Below are 20,566 nucleotides of genomic sequence, written 5' to 3' on the forward strand. Positions count from 1 at the left end.
CGTACGTAATTGTTAACATTTTGAGGTGTGGAAATTGAAATCTGTCTGTCTAAACTAACATTTGATTGCAATTTATACCCTCCCTAGTTCCAAAGAATATTTGAAGCAGAAATAAACATACTAACCCTCACACTTACCACATTTGCTGAGGTGGCCAATGGCTTTTTCATACCGTTTCAAATATTTGTCTATAGTGAACCGCTGATAATTCACTTCCATTTTCTTAAGTGTATTTAGAAATGGAAGGTATTCTTTGGGATCCTAAAAATTAAAAAAAAATTTTTTAAAGGACAATTTTATTGCTCGTGTTTATATTACTTATAAAAATAAACATATAATAATTATAGCATGAAACGAAAGCTACATCATTTTAAAAATATGTAGTGTATTCATATATTAATTATATATAAAACCAAACTACATAAAACCACTTTTGGTAAAAATGCCTTAACATATGGGCATATTGTCCAGGTTCCCAATTTGCACTGGTAAAAGAAGCTACATGACAGAACTCGACTGGAATATGAATCATTTGTTATATTTCCTTTATAAGAGAAGAATTTGTTCACACTTAATGCCTATAAGCTTAAAAATAACCCAGTAATTTTATTTCGATTGCTCAACCTAGCAATCAAAACACTTTGGTAAGCCCAGAACAGCGACAGAGAATGAGCTTGGAAGTATGGGTCCTGGAGACTAACAGTTCTGCCTCGAGGCCTGTCCTCACAGCCTTAACATCAGACCAAACACTGCAGTGTCAGGAGCACTGTTTCATACTACCATGTTCGCATAAACAAAAATGAGAAGTATGTCTAAGTAGTAACTCCACATACCTTCTGTGACTTCTCAGCTACCATGAGGACCAAATCAAAGTTATAGGTCCCAAGAGAATGATCATATAATTCATTAACATCTACAAGAAGCAGCAAATACTTCAGGGCCTCTTCAGCACTCACAGCATCAGGAACAGGTGCAGCACTTCCTATCAGCGTGTAAGAAAACAAAACAGAACAAAACCATTTGGGGAAAAAACCCACACACCTAGCAACATAACCAAAAAGACAAAGTAATACGTTTTCCTGGCAGAACTGGACACCAGATGAATATATTCTTTTGACTCTTTTTTTTTTTTTTTTTTTTTTGTGGTACGCGGGCCTCTCACTGTTGTGGCCTCTCCCGTTGCGGAGCACGGGCTCCGGACACACAGGCTCAGCGGCCATGGCTCACGGGCCCAGCCGCTCCACGGCATGTGGGATCTTCCCAGACCGGGGCACGAACCTGCGTCCCCTGCACCGGCAGGTGGACTCTCAACCACTGCACCACCAGGGAAGCCCTGACTCTTGTACAAGCTTTATAGGGCAGCATTCAAAGAAATGGACCCAGGTTTTAAAATGGAGACGAAAAAGCCACACGCCAAATCAGTGATGTGACCCTGGTCCTGTCAGTGTGATCTCCAGAAGACCAAAGACCCGATGTCAGTCGAGGCCCCGATACACACACTCTGTCAGCATGTCTCTACCTTGAAGCTCGTGTACCTTCTGCAGCACAATTTCCAGTTCTGGGGTGGTTTTTTTCACGTGAGAGGTGAGTATTGATAGGCAGTACCTGAAGTAATAAGTGAAGTACACCAGAATAAGAAAGATGAGCAAGCTGAAGAGAAACAACTACACACTTCTGTTACTCAAAAGATGCCAACTAACGACAGCACACGTACTTGTGAGGATTTATGTTCTCCATGGCTGCTCTCATAGCATCGCAGATAAGGTCTACTTTTTTCCCATCAGGATCGCTGGACAGCTGGACAGTGCTGGTAACTGGAGGAGGGTACATGGTTTTTGTAACATCTTCTTCCCTGAGAACAAGTGTGTATTACAAGGTCACTAACTGAACACATGTCCCAGCTATCAAACTACTAACATATATGTTGGAGTGCCGATGAGATAATAAATAAAAAATGGCTTTTGGAAGACAGTTTAATTTTAAAAATATTCATATATGGTGAAAAATGGAAAAATTTGCTGAGAAAATGGAAACATGTCCACAGAAGACTTGTATGTTAATGTTTACAGATGTTACATTCATATAGCCCCAAACTGGGTACAGTCCAGCTGTCCACCCACAGGAGAATGAAGAAATAAACTGCAGTATGTTTACACTATGGCATACTACTCAGCAATAAAAAGGAATAAACTAGTGATACATGCAAAAATATGGATGAATCTCAAGACAGTATACTATATGATTCATTTATATAAAGTTCTTGAACAGGCAAAACTGATCTACAGTGAAAAACTCAAAAAAGCAGTTGCCAAGAGGGTGCAGACAAAGAATAAATGAGAAGGGATTTGGGGGAACTTTCTGAGATGAAGGAAATGTTCTCTATCTTGATAGGGGTCAAGGTTACATGGAAGTATACCTTTGTCAAAACTCAGTGAATGGTACACTTATAATCTGTGCATTTCATTATATATAAATTTGACATGCGGGGGGACCCCGTACACAAAGAATATGCTCTAGTTAATGTTATGCAAGGTGAAGTACTGACAGGTAAAGTGGACTGATGCCTGTAATTACCTCGAAATTTGTCTAAAGTAAAGATGAAGGGTGGGGACTTCCCTGGTGGCGCAGTGGTTAACAGTCCGCCTGCTAATGCAGGGGACACAGGTTTGAGCCCTGGTCTGAGAAGATCCCACATGCCACGGAGCAACTAAGCCCGTGCGCCACAACTACTTAGCCTGCGCTCTCTAGCCCGTGAGCCACAACTACTGAGCCCACATGCCGCAACTACTGAAGCCTGCGTGCCTAGAGCCTGTGCTCTGCAACAAGAGAAGCCACCGCAATGAGAAGCCTGTGCACCACAACGAAGAGTAGCCCCCGCTCACCACAACTAGAGAAAGCCCACACGCAGCAACGAAGACCCAATGCAGGCAAAAATAAATTAATTTTTTTAAAAAGTGCATTAGGAAAAAAAAAAAGAATGGTGGATGGACACATGGGAAATAGTGATAAAGCAAATACAGGAAAATATGAACTGTAGAATCTAGGTGTTGGTACAGGATGCTCACTGGACAATTTTCTCAACTTTTCTATATGTTTAAAATTTTTCATTAAAAAGTTAGAAAAAAATAGAAAGTTAGAAAAAAGTCATTGCAGAAAAAGACACCATTTATTTCAATTAATAGTTTTTTATGTACACCTAAAATTAAAGTCAAATAATAATTCTAAATGACATCTTTTAAAGTCTTAGTTTTAAAAAGGGAAAAGATTGAAAATCCAGTACATGTGGCATCTAAGAGTTAGAGATTAAAAAAATTATATTGAAAAGTAATTTTTCTCCTCTATTTATCTGTCTGATTTCCTTAACCAGAAGAGAGAAAATTATGCATGTGATACTCATGAATTATTCAAAATACTTACTTCAATTCTGTGAAAAACAGATTAATATGATTTACAGAATCTATCTGTCTTATGAAGGTTTCCACATTTTCAAGAAACACCTACCCAAGAAAAGAATAAAAAAAGGTAAAACATTTTAGTTCATATCATCTTAGTTCAAGTCTAAGGTAAGCTATGATAAATATCAGATTTAGAATGTTACCTTAGGGTTATGATCATGAATCAGATTGAGATTAATTCTCAGTTTTCTCATGCATTCAAATGCTTCTTTAAACATTAGTCTGTGAAGAGACAGAAAATGGACAGAGAGGGCATTTCACAAAAAGTAAGCTCCCTGGACTCAGCATATTTTCATAATGATATAAACCAGTTAAAATTAAGACTATAGCCCAACTACTACTGGAATTCTTCTCTGAAATCATAGAATGAAAAAAATCAGGGACCAGATTCATTTACCATCCTAAAAGGTGTGATTTAGTCATCATGGCCGGTTGAGGACTATATCCACACACACGCACACAAGAAAATCATTATGGAACTTAGAGCTACTTTCTTTTTTAATAAAATGTTAGTAAACATCTTTCCAATATAAAGTTTCCCCCAAATTCAGAGATTCAAACAATGGATCATTTCCTTCACAACAGTGGCTCAGGCATTTTTGGGTCACAGGCCTTTTTATAAGTCTGCTGAAAGCCTTGGGCCTTCTACCAAGAGAAATACACATAGACACAGGATGGTGCAAAAATTCCCCAGGTTCATAGGCCATCTAAAGCCTATATCGTTCCCCTTAGGCTAGGAAGCCCTGTTTCGTACAATGAGCCTCATGATTCCTTCTGCTAGGAATGTTTATTACACCATATAAGAATCAAAGTGTGAAAAAAAGAGAGCCTCTGAGAACCTGATTGAAGATATATGTAATGAAAGATTTAGACTTTTAAGTTTTAAAAATCTTAATGAAATACTTGCTGTCTTCACACATAAGTCATAACAATAAGCTAACTACTCATATACATGGTACTTACTTGTCCAACCACTTCCGAATTTGAGCTAAAACCAGGGCTCGATGATGAACAACTTCTAAGTTTCCCCTTGGCATCTTAAAATAAATAAATCAAATCAATAACATTTTTAACTAAATAGAAAAAAATTAAATACCCAGGATATACAATTTTACCTCTTAGAGAACTAACACAACACTGTAAAATGAGCATATCTTTGGCAAAATTTAGTTATGCTCAAAATTTATTTTGACTTTTAAGAGAAGTTTCCCTCTTAGCCTTACGGGGCAGAACCTGTATTAACACTCCTTTGTATAAAGCTAACAGAGAACTTAGCAAAGAAAGGCTTATAATAACTTAACACAAATGATAAGACAGCTTAAAATATAATCCACAAGAATTCTGTTTGGTATTTACTGTCAAATGACTATCAGAAACATAGCCTGAAAAATCAGCTTACCTGTAATATAAGCTTTGTGTCCTGGGGCACAACAGTGACAATGCGTGAACCCCTCTCCACCTTCCGCAGAGATTCCCCATTAGACACATGGCTGCTGCTCAGACCTGCCTGTAATGCTAAAGACACCATAGGCTAAGCCTTAAGAATCACTGTCAGGACAAGCCACTCTCCACTAACCGCAGCTGAAACTGCACGTTATCCAAAGTAGAAGGAAGCAATTAACAACTAAGCCGTACTGCTCTCTTACTCAGCCTCAAGACCATTAGCCCCTCTGATAAACAACCTTATCCCAGAATTTTGTGCTCTCTCACAGAGCCCTCATGCACATGCCCATACACAACGTCTCAACTGATATGGAAAACACAGGGAGGACTGGGCACCTTCTCTCTGTCTTAGTGTACTGATAAAGCTACGATCGTATCAGTGAAAGATTCCCTGTTTCCAAGTTATCAATAGAAGCAAAGAAAATAAGTGGGCTTTTTTTTTTTTCATAAGAAAATTGTGTGCATGCGCACACATACACGCTGGGTGGGGGGACGTGGAACACAGAAAAAAATGCAGCCGATTTCCTACGAGCCATGAGATGGAGTCCTTCAGATATACAATGGAGGGTTGCCACAGTGAGAAAAGGAAGATTACAAAGAAGATTGAGCATATTGCCAGTTTGGTGCCTACATGGTAATTCAAAGTAAAATATTAGTTATATTAAAAAATTTCCTGAAAATTGTTTGTTTACCTTAGGATGTGCTGCTTAAGGAAGGACCTCCTTCTCTTTGCTAACTGATGTGGAGTGATTCAACTGAGATATCATGTTGAGATTAGGGGCTAAGTAAATGAACTTGAAAAGTTTTCTCCAGTCTAGGACTCCATGATAAAAAGCCAAAGTATGCAACAATCTTAAGTCATCAAGACTTAAGAACTTATTAGAACAGGGACTATTTTCTATTTTATACACTGAAAACTTACTTTTCAATGATGCATCTCTCAGGCAAAAACACTGGCAAGTATGGGAATGAGTTGTCAACAATAAAAACTCATCATATACTGCAAATGATGTGATATTTGAAGCAACCTACAAAAGGTCAGGGAGGCAAAGGGGAGAGTTAGCTATATTACTTGGAGCCAAGACTGAAAAAGATCCAGTATCAGAACAAGCCTTGATACCTCAGTGCCATTGATGAAAAAGCGACATCTATCAGTCAGACCGAGGACACATTCCTGCAAAGAAATGAAATATGAAATTACAAACAACTCTAACCAAACTAGTTAAACCAAACTTTTCTATTACATGGTTCCATTGCCCTATGATTTCACATCTAGGTCCTTGTAACGGGGACTGAAGATGCCTAAGATGTGGTTGGTCCAGTGCAGAGTGTGCTATGACGCCATCCAGTGCATCAGCAAGCCCCGCCGTTTCCATCTCCTACGCATGTCTCAAACGTATCACCTTTTGGCCCCTCACTGCCTCCACTCACAGCCACTTCCACTCTCCTCCCTTTCAACCTACTCTCTACTGGGCAGCCAGGATAACCTTTCAAACCATGAAGCACATCACACTACTCCCTGATTACAATCATCAATTTTCAATCTATGTTAAATGAGCAAAGCCACACTCCTTCCCATGGCCTATCACTAAGGACTAGCCATTGCTTCCGTTAGGTTCCTTGAGTAAGCTGAGCTCTTCTAAGCTCACAGTATGGATAGTTCCTCCTCCCTGGAACTCTCCCTTTCTTAGAGATAGAGCTTTCTTTTTCTTCACATCTCAGCACACACACCACCACCTCCTAGAGGCTTTCCCAGACCACCAAAAGTTGGTCTCCCCATCCTCACAGCTACCATCCTCTAACTAGCCTCAAACACTTCTCTATTCTCTACCATTACACCCTGCTCATTTACTTCATTCTATCAGAAGGGACAGCCATACCCGTATTGATAGATTAAAAATTCCAGAAGGGCAGGAACTAGTCAGCTGTTTGGTTTTGTAACCACTGTATCTACCACCGGCCACAATTATAGGCATTCTAATATTTGATGAATGATAACCTACTGAATACTAGTTTCAAGATTACATTTCTGTTGTCCCCAAAAGTTACTTATAAACTAACTTTGAATGTTTTGTACAAATGGGGATAAAAGTCTGCCAATTGCATTTTTCTATTTTTGAATTTATACTTCCAAGGAAAGGAATCAACTAACTACTACATGCAATCTCTTAATCCCATTTCAGAGATTGAGAGGCTGAGGCTCAGGAAACTTCTCATTGTTGAGAGTGAGTAACTTCTCATTGTTGCCTTGAGATTTAGTGGACACTCAGGTCCACCTCCAAAGTACACACTCTTTCTACTTAATGCTATCAGTTCCTGGGTCACTGCTCTAAGTGGTAAGTTTTTCTGCCTGTGTTTACTTACCTCTCCTCCAACCATGGCCAGTTCGGTCTGTGTGCACGGATAAGGAAATCGAACAGGAAATCCACCAGGGTTCTTCCATGGTTCAACAGCCAGAGAGGGTGATTCTGCAGGATTGGCAGATGAGGTTTACCAAGAGCTGATCCGCTCTTTGTAAAAAAAAAAACTGTTACATTAATACTTGCTAAAATACTTAACATGCAATTTAAATCACTTTCCAAATGTGTTTTGGAAACTCAGTAAAGTACTCCAGTTCATTACAAGAGAAAATACAGGGAGAACACACCAGCTAATTCTACTCTATAGATTAGGGTTTTTCAGGGTAGTTAAAAGACCTAATAATCACGGCAACACTGATAAGATACAAGTATATGTACTCAAGAATTAAATATCTACGTAAGTCATAAACATGCTTTCCTTTTTTTTTTTTTGGTACGCGGGCCTCTCACTGCTGTGGCCCCTCCCACCGTGGAGCATAGGCTCCAGACGCGCAGGCTCAGCGGCCATGGCTCACGGGCCCAGCTGCTCTGCGGCATGTGGGATCCTCCCGGACCAGGGCACGTACCCGCATCCCCTACATTGGCAGGCGGACTCTCAACCACTGCGCCACCAGGGAAGCCCCCCGCTTTCCTAACATTTTGATACTCACCCCAAAGGTACTTAAGTATCTGACCACCAGCCACCTGCAGTGCTACTGACTTGGTCTTGGAGTTGCAACACAGACTGATTATGACCCCATCCACTGTCACAGATGAACTGACAAGAGTAAAATAAAAAACAAAGGAAGTGAAGGAGGTGCGAACAGACTGTTTTTCTCAAAAGTAGTGACATTTCATTGATTTTGCAAAACAGAAAAAGAAGCAATTTTCCTTTGGTGCTGCACTGCCTATTTCAATATAACATAAACATAATAAATGCACACACATATGTATATACACACTAATAGATAAACTATTGCAAGCGCAAGCCCAGGTAAAGCAATTACCTGTCACATGACATTTTCCACAATGTCAGTAAGTAGGTGTCTACATTGTGAGGTCATCACTCCTATTCTGGCAGCAACTTTATATAACTTATTGCAACTTATTTCAATTTATTGCATTAAATAAAGCAGTGAATCTGTGGGAAAGTAAGCACGCTTAATACCTATATTGCTATTATATTCATTCATAGAAATCTGTGGGTCTCCCTTAATGGGAAGAGAGGAATCTGTTATTGCCATTATATTTTTTCCTGAGTCAATGAACCAAGAGTAGACATGTCTTAAAGGAAGTGGAAGAGGTATGATAAAAGCAAATGGTGCCAATGCTAACATTTATTCAAAGAGTTTTAAACAAATCTACAAAAACCCCAAGATGCCACAAATTTGGGGAGGATAAGTTATCTGAGAAGTTAAAGGAATAGACTCTGGAGGTGCAATGGCTGGGACTGGATCCTGGCTCCACCTGCGTTATCTCAGGCAAGTTACTTAAACTGCTCTGTGCCTCAGCTGTCTCAGCTGTCAAATGAGGGCGCCAACAGTACATACTTCAGAGAGGTGTTGTGAGAAATAAGTGAGTTAATATAGGAAAAGCACTTAAAAGGGTACCTTTTACAAAGCACAAGCTATAGTAAATGTAAGGTATAAGCTAATTGGGGGACTATATATTTGTCAAAGACATTAACATTTTGTATGAATAAAATAGTCTTTTTTGAGAAACAAAAGTCAAAGCAGCAGAAATATATTTTAAATGACTTCTCACTTCCTTTATAGCAAATGAGATGACCGCATTTACCTTCTACAAGATAATGATAAAAAATTTCAAATTTTTAGTAGTAGAAACATGCATAATTTAGGCATTTCTAATGTAAATTGCTCTGTTTTCCAAAGGAAGCCCCTGTTAAGTCTGCATGCAGCTAGAACATATTCTGCATCCAGACATATGCACAAAACCTTTAAAAATGTGAAGCATTACTGGGACTTCCCTGGGGGGCCAGCGGTTAAGACTCCATGCTCCCAATGCAGGGAGCCCGGGTTGGATCCCTGGTTGGGGAACTAGATCCCACATGACGCAACTAAAAAAGATCCTGCGTGCCACAACTAAGACCTGGCGCAGCCAAAATAAATCATAAATAAATATTTTTTTAAAAATATGAAGCAGTAACATTCAAAGATTAGAAGTTAATGACTGCATTTGGAATATACTTCATGTATACAATAAAGAAAGGTTCCTAATTTTGCAACAACGGTTTTCAGAATTTAAACCTAACCAGCAGAACTTTAATTACATGTGAATCTGGGGATTACTATCAATGTATGCCGAAGGTGCCGAGTTTTGGAAACCTGAGGATTTCTTGGAGCTGTCCACACAACGCTATCTGGTGCACAACAGGGCTTGCGATACAGAAAACAACATTCATTAATGAAACCTGTTACGTGACAAAGATGCAGTCGGGAATCAAAATGAAACTCAGGGCCAGGGAGCTATGAAATTTTAGCAAAGAAAAACAGAAGAGGCTTTCTAGTAATAAATGCAATCAAGTGCCAAACAAAATGTATAGGAGGCTGGAAGAAGTATTTTGAAGTCACTAAATCAAAATGAAGTGCATATATATAGATCTCATAGTCGATTTTAATAACTAACAAGGGTAATTAGAGTGGCTAATTCTCATAGGCTAATAATTACTCTGCTGGAATATAAGGTGAATGAAAATTTTTAACACACCTTAAAAATGTTTTGCCTCATCTCTTGGCATTTGTGCTATTTTTCACCACTTCTTGATGTATTTTAGTCTATATTTTGACATGACTAAAAACTAGACTTAACCCTCTTGCTAAGTATGTCTAAAAAGGAAGCCACTGCCCCTCAACCCTGCTCACTGGAAGTAAAAAAAAAAAAAGTCCCATGCTCATAAAAGAAGCCTAACTCTATCTGCTTATTAACACATGGAATACAGCGAATTGTTGGAATACCTAATGTTGAGCTGTCCCTGCTCGTCATCCATCGCAGAAGGGGCCACAGTCAGATGGTGAATGACAGACTGTGGGCTGGACTGACTGTGGCTCACAGCCAGGAAAACGTCTTCCTGAACCCAGGTGAGAAGGCCAAGCTTCAGTGGGTTTACTTCTTCATCTTCACTGTTCTCAAACTGAATTCTGTTTTAAACATCGAAGAATTTTCAAAACATGAATAAAACTTTAACATCACCGAGATTTTCCTGAATGAAGGATGAACCATTTTATATATAGTCAACTCCTAATTATTTGGAGGGACAAAACCTGAGGTAATGCCCAATACCAGAAAATCCAAAAATAATGCTTGCCTGGCTTAAGAATACATTTTTCTAGTATTTAAAATTAAGTATCTTATACTCTGAGATCTTTAGATTTGAAGAGAACATTTCAAGAAACTGACTACACAAGAAAAACTGACTGCCCCAGGCCCTACACCAATAAACCCCAGCCGTCTTCCGTTGTTACCATTCACCAGCATTCAAACCAGGCTCCAGAAGATATTTAGGCCTCAGCTGAACGGATCCTAAGCATCTCGTATCAAAATGACTAATTTGTTTGGGAGATGACTTCTTTGCCGCTAATGCCTTCCTCCTGTAGCATTCAGACACTGGAGGAGGGCCTGTTTTTACTACTTCACGCGGGAACTCACAATGGCTCCTTCCTGCCTTTCAGCTCAAGCAGCAGGTCCTCAGCACCCACTGAAGCTGAGTCACTAGTCTGATCTTCCTACTCAACCAGCTCTCCCTGGACTCAGTCTCTTCACTGCATTCAGCCCCACGCAGGAGCATTCCTGCCTCGGGTTCTCACTGACACTCTTCTGTCCACCACACTTAACATTCTCAATCCTTTGGCAATCCTAAACCTATCTCTTTTTCAAGGTTCAAGGTAAGTTATTTATGCCCTTCATGAAATCTTCTCTAAATGACTTAGAGCTATCCTTCTCACAATTTTTTAAAAAATGAAACTATATTCTCAATTTCCGCATGCTTTCTAGTTTGCCTTATATCTGTCCTCTAAACTTTCAAGTCTGTGAAATGAAATAATCCATGTACATGCTCTTTGAAAAACTACTAAGCATTATATAGACAGCTCCCAAATCATACACAGGTAGGAAATATATTCATTAAATATATTGCATATATTGGCATTTAAGAAACATTTTATTATATTCAGTTATTTGCTCATTATTCCCATTAATTTAGAAATAAATGCACCCAGGAGACAAAGTACTGCGTTAGTTAAGAACATGGGCTTATTAAATAGAACACAATCAAATTCTGGGTTCTCACAGAAATGGACTTATAATTAATAATTTGGCTTCTGGGTCATTTTACAATGCCTATAGTGCACCTGAGGTATTCAATTATATCCAACTGTTTGTAGTACTGTTTCAATAGGAAAATGCATTCTGATTTGCAACATGAGAGCCTCAAAACACAGCAACCAAAAGTTCTGCATTGTAGGATGAGACAAACTAGAGACTGCATTAGGTCAGCCGCACATTAACAATGTACATATCCTCATTTGTGTAAGCAAATGCACTCTGCTCTACCATCTGCATCTCCATCTTTCCCATGGGATTTTCCCTGTTGAAAATCCCCCCAGGGATGTTGGGGGAATGGGTTCTAAGTCAGCCTAAGACTTATGCTCCATTGCCACCCATCAGCATATATGATATTCAGATATATAGGTAACTGACTTCTCCAACCAGGCTGTAAAACCAGGACCAAGGTGTTGTATCTACTTCTTGTTCCACTGAGCAACAGGCACAGGATAAGATAATAACAGCTGGCTGAATTTAGGACTAAATGCTGGCTGCTTCTGTGCCCAGAGGTCCAAGGCAACTAAGAACAACCTACTTGTAGCTCTTGTCCAGATGAGGTGTTCTAAGAGAAATTTTAAATCCATTTCCACCCACAGCTCCCAGTTTCACCGTAGAGTCTATGCTTGGACTATCACCTAGGAAAAAAAAATGCAAATACTATCATAGTAAACTACAAACATTTTTCCTGATACTAAGGATATGGGGTTCTGCATTTAATGGGCTCTAGAAGGTAATCCACTTTACAAATAAAGCAATCTAGAAAATAACCACATCTCAACCTCTTTCTTAAATTAAATTTCTGCCTACCTTTCAGGCTAAGAATTCAAAACTTATTTGAAAACAAGGCTACCACTGCCATGAGCCAGTATAACCTACGATACAACCATAGAATTCACAAATTTCAGGTTCTTCAAGTATATCAGGAAAGCAACCAGAAACTGGCAGCAATGGGACTGTGGAAAGACAACTAGATTAGACGCTAAAACACCCAAGTAGAGGTCCTTGTCCTTTCTTGCTCAAGCAGACTGCAAACCCTCCGGCATGCTGTTCCCTTATCTATAAAACGGAAAAACTCCACCTCTGACACAGCTCCTAAAAAGCTGTGAGATCAACTGAAAATATATGCAATGGCAATGTTAAGGATGTAATGAGATACTACGTTCTTTCTAGGGTTGAGAATTATTCTTAAATAACTAACCCTTCAAATTCAACAAAGCAAAAGGAATTGTTCTTATTAGCCAGAGTAGGATTGAACACCCCCCCACAAACACAGAAAAAACCCTGCAAGTCAATTAAACATCACAGTAAGAATGATATTAATTATAAACTTCAAAATTTTTGGAAGCCCTAGAGCTAATGCAACACCAAACTGTAATTTGCTTTCGTGTAGATTTGATTCAGAACATCCTGATAACAGTTTTTAAACATACCACATTTATAAACAGAAATCTGGTTACTGGCATCGAGGACAGCGAGGTCATTGCTCTTTTTAGGGTGTGCCGAGAACATGATTTGATTTACAGGGTGTGGGAGCAGCAGTCGGTAGGTGCACATGGGAGGTGGAACCACACTCTGCCGGAAGACTGTCACCAATACCCTGTCTGCACGCGAGAGAGAAAGAGGATGAGACACATGAATGTTCAATTCGTAAAACAAGGCACCTGAACAGCACAGTACCAGATGTAAGCAAATGCACTCTGCTCTACCATCTGCATCTCCATCTTTCCCATGGGATTTTCCATGGTGGAAAATATTAATAATGGTGGTAGAAAATAATGGTGGTAGAAAATATACAGCGATTCTTAAAAGTAACTGTTGGTGTTTTTATCATGAATAAGCTTAAATACAGTGTAGAGGAGGGAAGTAAGTGTCAGAGCTCTGTCTAAATCTGGCTATTGTCACCTCCAGGCCTATAGCAGTCCATCTCGGGGCTTGGAGTTTCAGGTGCCAGGGACTAGGGCAAGCAGGCCAAAAGGTCAGAGTTCTAGCTTTAAACCTGGGCCTGCAACCAAGCCAGAATAAACCAAAATCCTTAAAGCACTTCCCTGTGCATGGATCTGGTAATAAGGCATATGTGCTTAAGTCCTCTATATAGAACATATGATTGTAAAATCAGTACTGTGATCACTACATAAAACATAAATTAGTACATCAACTCACGTTACAACCTTAGAAGCAAGTTTTCCTTTAGGTCATCAGCAATAAATAAACTGTCTATTCAGGAAAGACTGACTTTCCCTAGTTTCTTTCCCCTCACTAAACAAAAACCCTCAACCTAATTAAAAAACACCAATCCAATCCGAGTACTAGGCAGATGTCTGTAACTTGAACTGAAGATACTGGAAAGGTATATAATTAGCAAGCAAATTATATATATAAATTAAATATATATCAAAAAATAAAGCAACATAATGGAGTGGTGTGAGGGTCAACGCAACTCTATGTCAGGGCACAAAGACAAGGCTGACACACCAACGCCAGAAGCCTACTGTTGTCTTCCTCTCCACCCAGGGTCAGAAACGTCAATGTCTTCAAAGCCCAGACAAGTAAATGTGTAAAGGCCATGGCTGTAGTAGAAAAGGGAGTTGAGGGAGGCAGGGGGAGAGGAGAGACCATGGTTCTCAGGGGAGTACACGACTCACCTAAGGGCGTTCCCATTCAATCGAAACCAAAACAAGTAAAAACAAACCAAACAACCAGAATAATCAATCAAATAAAAATCCTGCACTGTTTCAGTCAAACTACCACATCTGCAGGCTCCTGGCTCAGGCCCCCTGCGGGCCCAAGGACACACTTTCCAGCTCCTTACTTCCATCAACAACAGCCACATTTGCCATGTCACTTAAATTCTCTCCTGAGCTCCGGTCAGTCGTCCAGTGCCAGTCATAGCAGAGGTAATGCCAGCCTTGACAGAGAACATGCAGCCGGTATGGGGTCACCGGGTCCCACATCAGAGACACAATCTTGCTCTTCCCACAGGTGCTGAAGGGCAGGCTTTGCTTGAGATACCAGTGATAGTTTCCAACAGTCCAGAGCTGAACTGCAGGGGAAAAGGAAAAGGAGGCCATCAGAGGCAGGGGTCTGAGGACCAGACTTCGTACCGCTTGCTAGAGAGGGATGAGGACACCCTTTTCTTTTTCAAATGACCCTTTCTGCTCAGCCTCTTCATTAAGATAATAATATTAACAATAATTGTTAAAGTATAGTTTGTCATGAGGATAAAATATTAAGCATCAATAAGGTCAGAAGCACACGTGTTCATTTCTACCTCTACCTTCAAACTTTATGATCATGACGATGGAAGGCTCCTACCATAGGACAGTGCTTTAGTGAGTTGTTTTTTTTCATAAAGACTTAGAAAGAAGAAAATTTGGCAATTAGATTAAAAGTATTAAAACACTCAATCCAAGAGCACTAGACTAGCATCACTATGTTGTATTACGCTTAAGACGCTTATTATTTTCTTCCAGGTGTTTTGCATGCAGTTATGTCCAAGAGAGATTAGCATGCAGTTACCCGTAAAAGAACAAGACCAAAACCTGTAGTGCGCAGGAAATAGGAAGAAGTTGGTCAAAGAGTACAAATCCTTCAGTCACACGTTCCAGAGATCTAATGTATAGCATGGTGACTACAGTTAACAATACTGTATTGTATACTTGAAAGTTGCCACAAGAGTAGATTTAAAATGTTCCCACCGGGCTTCCCTGGTGGTGCAGTGGTTAAGAATCCGCCTGCCAATGCAGGGGACACGGGTTCGAGCCCTGGTCTGGGACGATCCCACATGCCACGGAGCAACTAAGCCCGTGCGCCACAACGACTGAGCCTGCGCTCTAGAGCCCACGAGCCACAACTACTGAGCCCATGTGCCACAACTACTGAGCCTGCGTGCCACAACTACTGAAGCTTGCATGGAGGCAAGTGGAGCAACTAAGCCCATGCGCCACAACTACTGAGCCTGCGCTCTAGAGCCTGTGCTCCGTGACAAGAGAAGCCACCACAATGAGAAGCCCGCGCACCGCACCGAAGAGTAGCCCCTGCTCACCACAACTAGAGAAAGCCCGCACGCAGCAATGAAGACCCAACGCAGCCAAAAGAAAGTTCTCACCATACAACAAAAATGGTAATTATGCGAAGTGAAGGATGAGTTAATCAACCTTACTGTGGCAAACATTTCACAGTACATGCATGCATCAAATCATCACATTGTAGCTCCTGAATGTACATGTTATATGTCAATTATATCTCAATAAAGCTGGAAAAAAAAGACCTAATCATGTCAAAGCCAACCTCTGTTAAACAGATGACACACATAAATGAAGATTTTAATTATATTAAGGAATTTCTTTTCTTTAAACATCTCCCTCATCACTAATTCTTAACTCAGCAATCACAGCAAATCCAACCTAGTTCTCAAACGAGGCTACTACTATACTTCAACCTACCTCTGGGTTAAGTTAGACTACATGCTTATGCTCTGTGAGGACAGACACTGTGGCTGTTCTTGCAGCTGCACTTTTATCCTGAGCATATCACAGGGCCAGCCGTTAACACCTGGTTAATCAGTGGTTCTCAACTCTGGCTACACATTAAAAAATCACCTGGGGACTTCCCTGGTGGCACAGTGGTTAAGAATCCGCCTGCCAATGCAGGGGACATGGGTTCGAGCCCTAGTCTGGGAAGATCCCACATGCCGCGGAACAACTAAGCCCATGCGCCACAACTACTGAAGCCTGTGCACCTAGAGCCCGTGCTCCACAACAAGAGAAGCTACTGCAATGAGAAGCCCACGCAGCACAAGGAAGAGTGGCCCCCACTCGCCGCAACTAGAGACAGTCCGCACACAGCAACGAAGACCCAACACAGCCAAAAATAAATAAATAAATAAAATTAAAAATAAGTAAATAAATGTCAGTGTTTACAAAAAAAAATCACCTGCAAGCTTTTTTTTTTAAATTTAATACTGATGTATAGTCCCCATTATAACACACTGAGAGCAGCTCTGAAATAAGACATTGGTAGCATTTTTTTTTTTTTCCTAAAGCTGCAGCCAGGGTTGAGAACTATTGTGTTGAATGAATAAATGAATGAATGAACTTCTCAATAACATTTCAGTTAAAGTTCTATTGATTAAAAAGTTTGAAAGCCATTCAGAAAATAATCAAGCAAATGAAAAGATTTATGAAAAAAATGTTCAGTGCACTGCTATTGATGACAGTGAAAAATTACAAAACTTTAAATGTCTAACAACGAAGATTTAATAAACTGTAGCATAAATGAATATACAGCAATTTAAAATGACACAGACAGATATCTGAAATGGAAAGTTTGTGACACACTGTAAAAGCAAGTTACAAAACTGCAGGTATCATACCTACATATTTAACAAAAATGAGATCATAGCTTTACTGAGATGTATACATAAAATCTGGAAGACAAGAAACTTTAGTGATTATTACTGAGTGACAGAATTACGGAAGAACTCTTCTTCTTCGCATCTTTATTTTCTAATGCTTTCACATATTAAATATACACTGAAAAATACATATTTACAATTTGATTTGCAATTTAAAAGCTATAGAAGATTCTTACTTATATCTAATCTCATTTCTCTTTCACTTCCACAGTATTCCTTTGGCTAGCATTTTTATTTGCTACAGTGGTACCATCCATGAAGAGAAAGCACTGATGACTTGTGATAATTTACATGTCAACTTGGCTAGGCTATGGTGTCTAGTTGCTTGATCAAACACTAGTCTAGACGTTGCTGGGAAGGTATTCTGCGGATGTCATTAACCTTTATAATCAGCTGACTTTAAGTACAGCAGACTATCCTCCATAATGTGGATAAATCTCAGCCAAAGAGTTCATAGAGCCTAAGAGCAAAAACTAAGGCCTCCCATGGAAAACGGAATTTTGCCTCAAGACTGTAACAGAGAATCTTGCCCGAGTTTCCAGACTGCGGGCCTGTCCCACAGATATTGGACTCAAGACTGCAACATCAACTCTTCACTGAATTTCCAACCAGCCAGCTTACCCTGATTCTATTTCTCTAGAGACCCTGCCTGATATATAACTGAAATCCATCCCACCAAAAGCTAACCACTCCCTCATCTCTACCTACGCCCCTCAGTTATCTCTGATTCCATTACAAGACTAAGTGAAAAGGATAAAGGAAACTCCATGGCCTACTACTTTCAATTACATTATATGGGGCAGGAGGCTGAGGTACTAGAGCTGTCTTACCATAGGTTTTTAGAGTGGAATTTTCTTCCCTCTGAAGGTCTTCCAGCCAAACTGCAAGCACAGTGGAATCTGCATTCCAGAGAAGGTCATTAACCTAGGAGGGAAAAAAGACCTGTCACTGGCCTTTATATATTTACCTCAAAATTTTTATGATAGCTGAATTCCCTGCTCTCACAAGTCAAATAATCCCACACTTGAGTTGATCCCTAGCTGTAAATTACTAACCTATGGAGTTATTAAAAAAATCTCTGTCATCATATGTAGAGGACTTCAAAAAAATGCATTATGTTTAAATACTTAACCAAATGAAGGTGACATTTTTAGACAATCAAGAATATTTGAATATGGACTAGATATTAGATAATATTAAGGAATTATTACTAATTTTGTAAAGTATCATAATGGAATTGTGGTTGTATTAAGAAAAATGTTCTCAACTGTTAGAGAAATGAATATTGAAAATATGATTTTTAAAATTAAAACCCTAGGAAATTTTTACAAAGTGTGTGTGTAGGGGGCGGGGCAAAGAGTGAAGAATAGATGAAAATAATTTTGCAAAATGCTGGTACATATCTGTTGAAAGTAAGTAATAGGTACATAGGAGTTCATTAAACTCTTCTCTCAACTTTTAATATATTAAAATTTTTACATAATTAAAAATTACCATGATTTGTTTTCGCTCCAGTGAAGATCCAAATGGTACACAACCTCCTTGTTTACATGTTAAAAATGGCAAGTATCTTTATCACTGGAAGAATTATGCTTTTGTCAAAATAAACAATAAAAACTGGCATTTCTATTTCCTTTCTGTGTTTTATCTAGGGTGAGGAAGGAATGCTATTTCTTCTCTACAAAATCTCCTTAGGAAAAACAATTTGGTTTCTAAAAAAAAATTCAGTCATAGGAAGCCACTATTTTTATTACTGTCTACTCTGGGGCTTCTATTTACATACCCATATCAAATACAAATCTTCTTCTCTACAGCTGTGCAAAGTCCTCTAAATTTGATGGTAAAACAACTCAGGCACCTACCTTAACCTCATCTTTAAAGAAAGGAAGTGTAAAATGTCCATGGAGAAGTCCATTTTTCTCAAAAAACACAACATCCTGCTGATTGGGTTTATCTTGCGTAGATGCAATCAAACTGCCTGAGGGCCTTAAAGCAAACCCAGAGTGTTAGAGCATCCAAAAGCTCATCCAGCTGGCTAAGAACAAGATGAAATTCAGAGAAACACTTTTTTCAGCAAAAACAAAAAGCCTCCATCCAAGGAAGTTTTAAATCCCATGTTTCCTGGCAAGCAGTCATCCTAGTGTGGGACTATATCTGCCCAGAGGACAGAGTGCCTTTTCCTGATTTGCACAAGGGCTCTATTTGCCCACAAAGACTCACAGATTGAGACTGCACTTGGGTGACTTTTTAAAAGAACCAATAAATTATTTAAACCATTCCCAGTATAATGTCCTATAAAACCATAAACTATTTCTCTTTCAATTATATGACTTCAGCAATATTACATGCTCAGGTAGGTATTTTTAAAGACTTCTAAATCTACTGAAAACACCTTGATCGCCCCACCTTGTTTGTATTTGTCTCTAGAGTTTTAATTCAAATACATTTCTCCCTTTTCTCTGTCATCCAACTGCCACTCAAATACTGGTGGGAAACAGATGTCTAAAACCTAGAGACCTAGGTTTTGCCTATAACAATGCTGAGGCAGGAAATATTTCTTCTATCTATAATCAGGACAGCCATATATCATAAGCAGGTTGTGACGTGCACAAGGGTACTAGGCCAACAGGTGAATCGGGCCCAAATCCAGCCCGCGTGTTCCTCAGCAAACAGGTCCCCTTAGTGTGGGAGTTTGTGCAGAGAAAGGAAGCCCTTTTCCTCGTTTTCACCAAAGCTCTGCTGCCCCACAGAAATTCACAGACTGCAACTTCCCTTCGAAGCACCACTTTCTGTTTTACACAGCGGCTTCAGGTAGGCCCCGCCTATAACCTACAAAATGTGTGGGCCTTGGAATGATGAGGTCTGTGAAGCTCAGAATCTACTATTCAAACCACATTCAGACTTCAGGGAACTAAAAAAGAAAGATACAGGCTTACAGCCAAATGAGAAATAGTAATTATCTCTTTGTGTTTTATAAACACCTACATCCAGTAGGTACCACCACTCCCACCCTAGTACCAAGAAATCTCTAGCAAGAAGTTACAAGGTTTCTTCTCCCACTCACTTCCAAGCCAGAGCAGGTCCCAGTCCTGCCACAGGCTCACTGGTTGACTGTAAAGCAAACTCCCGGCTCCACACTCTGACCTTTCGAGCCCCTGTGTAGTAGAGAGAAGGAGAAAGACAACAATGGCACAATTTAAAGCACTGTGATAAATGTTGTCAAGTCTGAATTTCCAAACATCCTCCTTATTAATAAAAACTGTCATGATTTCACAGAGCCAATTAGATGAATCTTGTTAATTCATATCCAGGGCTTCCCTGGTGGCACAGTGGTTAAGAATCTGTCTGCGGGGCTTCCCTGGTGGCGCAGTGGCTGAGAGTCCACCTGCCGATGCAGGGGACACGGGTTCGTGCCCCAGTCCAGGAGGATCCCACATGCCACGGAGTGGCTGGGCCTGTGAGCCATGGCTGCTGAGCCTGCGCATCTGGAGCCTGTGCTCCGCAACGGGAGAGGCCACAACAGTGAGAGGCCCATGTACCGCAAAAAAAAAAAAAAAAAAAAAAAAAAAAAAAAA

The 20,566-nt window shown here is 39.8% G+C and overlaps 1 protein-coding gene across 4 annotated transcripts in view; it reads right to left on the bottom strand.

The window, feature by feature from the left end:
- Window positions 1–10: 10 nt before the first annotated feature.
- LOC114890438 (elongator complex protein 1) overlaps window positions 11–20,566 on the bottom strand; it is a 34,396-nt gene continuing 13,840 nt past the window's right edge. For all 4 annotated transcript variants that reach the window (XM_029213893.1, XM_029213877.1, XM_029213883.1 and 1 more), the window contains 19 exons: window positions 20,056–20,146; window positions 18,854–18,977; window positions 17,822–17,915; window positions 14,388–14,618; window positions 13,009–13,179; window positions 12,114–12,213; window positions 10,213–10,395; window positions 7,909–8,015; window positions 7,263–7,366; window positions 6,019–6,072; window positions 5,821–5,926; window positions 4,855–4,970; window positions 4,419–4,492; window positions 3,599–3,677; window positions 3,418–3,497; window positions 1,715–1,852; window positions 1,520–1,605; window positions 834–982; window positions 11–261 (listed from right to left, as the gene is read on the bottom strand). In XM_029213893.1, the coding sequence (XP_029069726.1) occupies window positions 121–261; window positions 834–982; window positions 1,520–1,605; window positions 1,715–1,852; window positions 3,418–3,497; window positions 3,599–3,677; window positions 4,419–4,492; window positions 4,855–4,970; window positions 5,821–5,926; window positions 6,019–6,072; window positions 7,263–7,366; window positions 7,909–8,015; window positions 10,213–10,395; window positions 12,114–12,213; window positions 13,009–13,179; window positions 14,388–14,618; window positions 17,822–17,915; window positions 18,854–18,977; window positions 20,056–20,146 (2,228 nt within the window). In that variant the 3' untranslated portion in view covers window positions 11–120. The remainder of the gene's footprint in view (window positions 262–833; window positions 983–1,519; window positions 1,606–1,714; window positions 1,853–3,417; window positions 3,498–3,598; window positions 3,678–4,418; window positions 4,493–4,854; window positions 4,971–5,820; window positions 5,927–6,018; window positions 6,073–7,262; window positions 7,367–7,908; window positions 8,016–10,212; window positions 10,396–12,113; window positions 12,214–13,008; window positions 13,180–14,387; window positions 14,619–17,821; window positions 17,916–18,853; window positions 18,978–20,055; window positions 20,147–20,566) is intronic.

This window comes from Monodon monoceros, unplaced genomic scaffold, assembly GCF_005190385.1.
Source record: "Monodon monoceros isolate NGI ecotype Baffin Bay Population unplaced genomic scaffold, NGI_Narwhal_1 Contig568_ctg1, whole genome shotgun sequence".
Lineage (NCBI taxonomy): Eukaryota > Metazoa > Chordata > Mammalia > Artiodactyla > Monodontidae > Monodon > Monodon monoceros.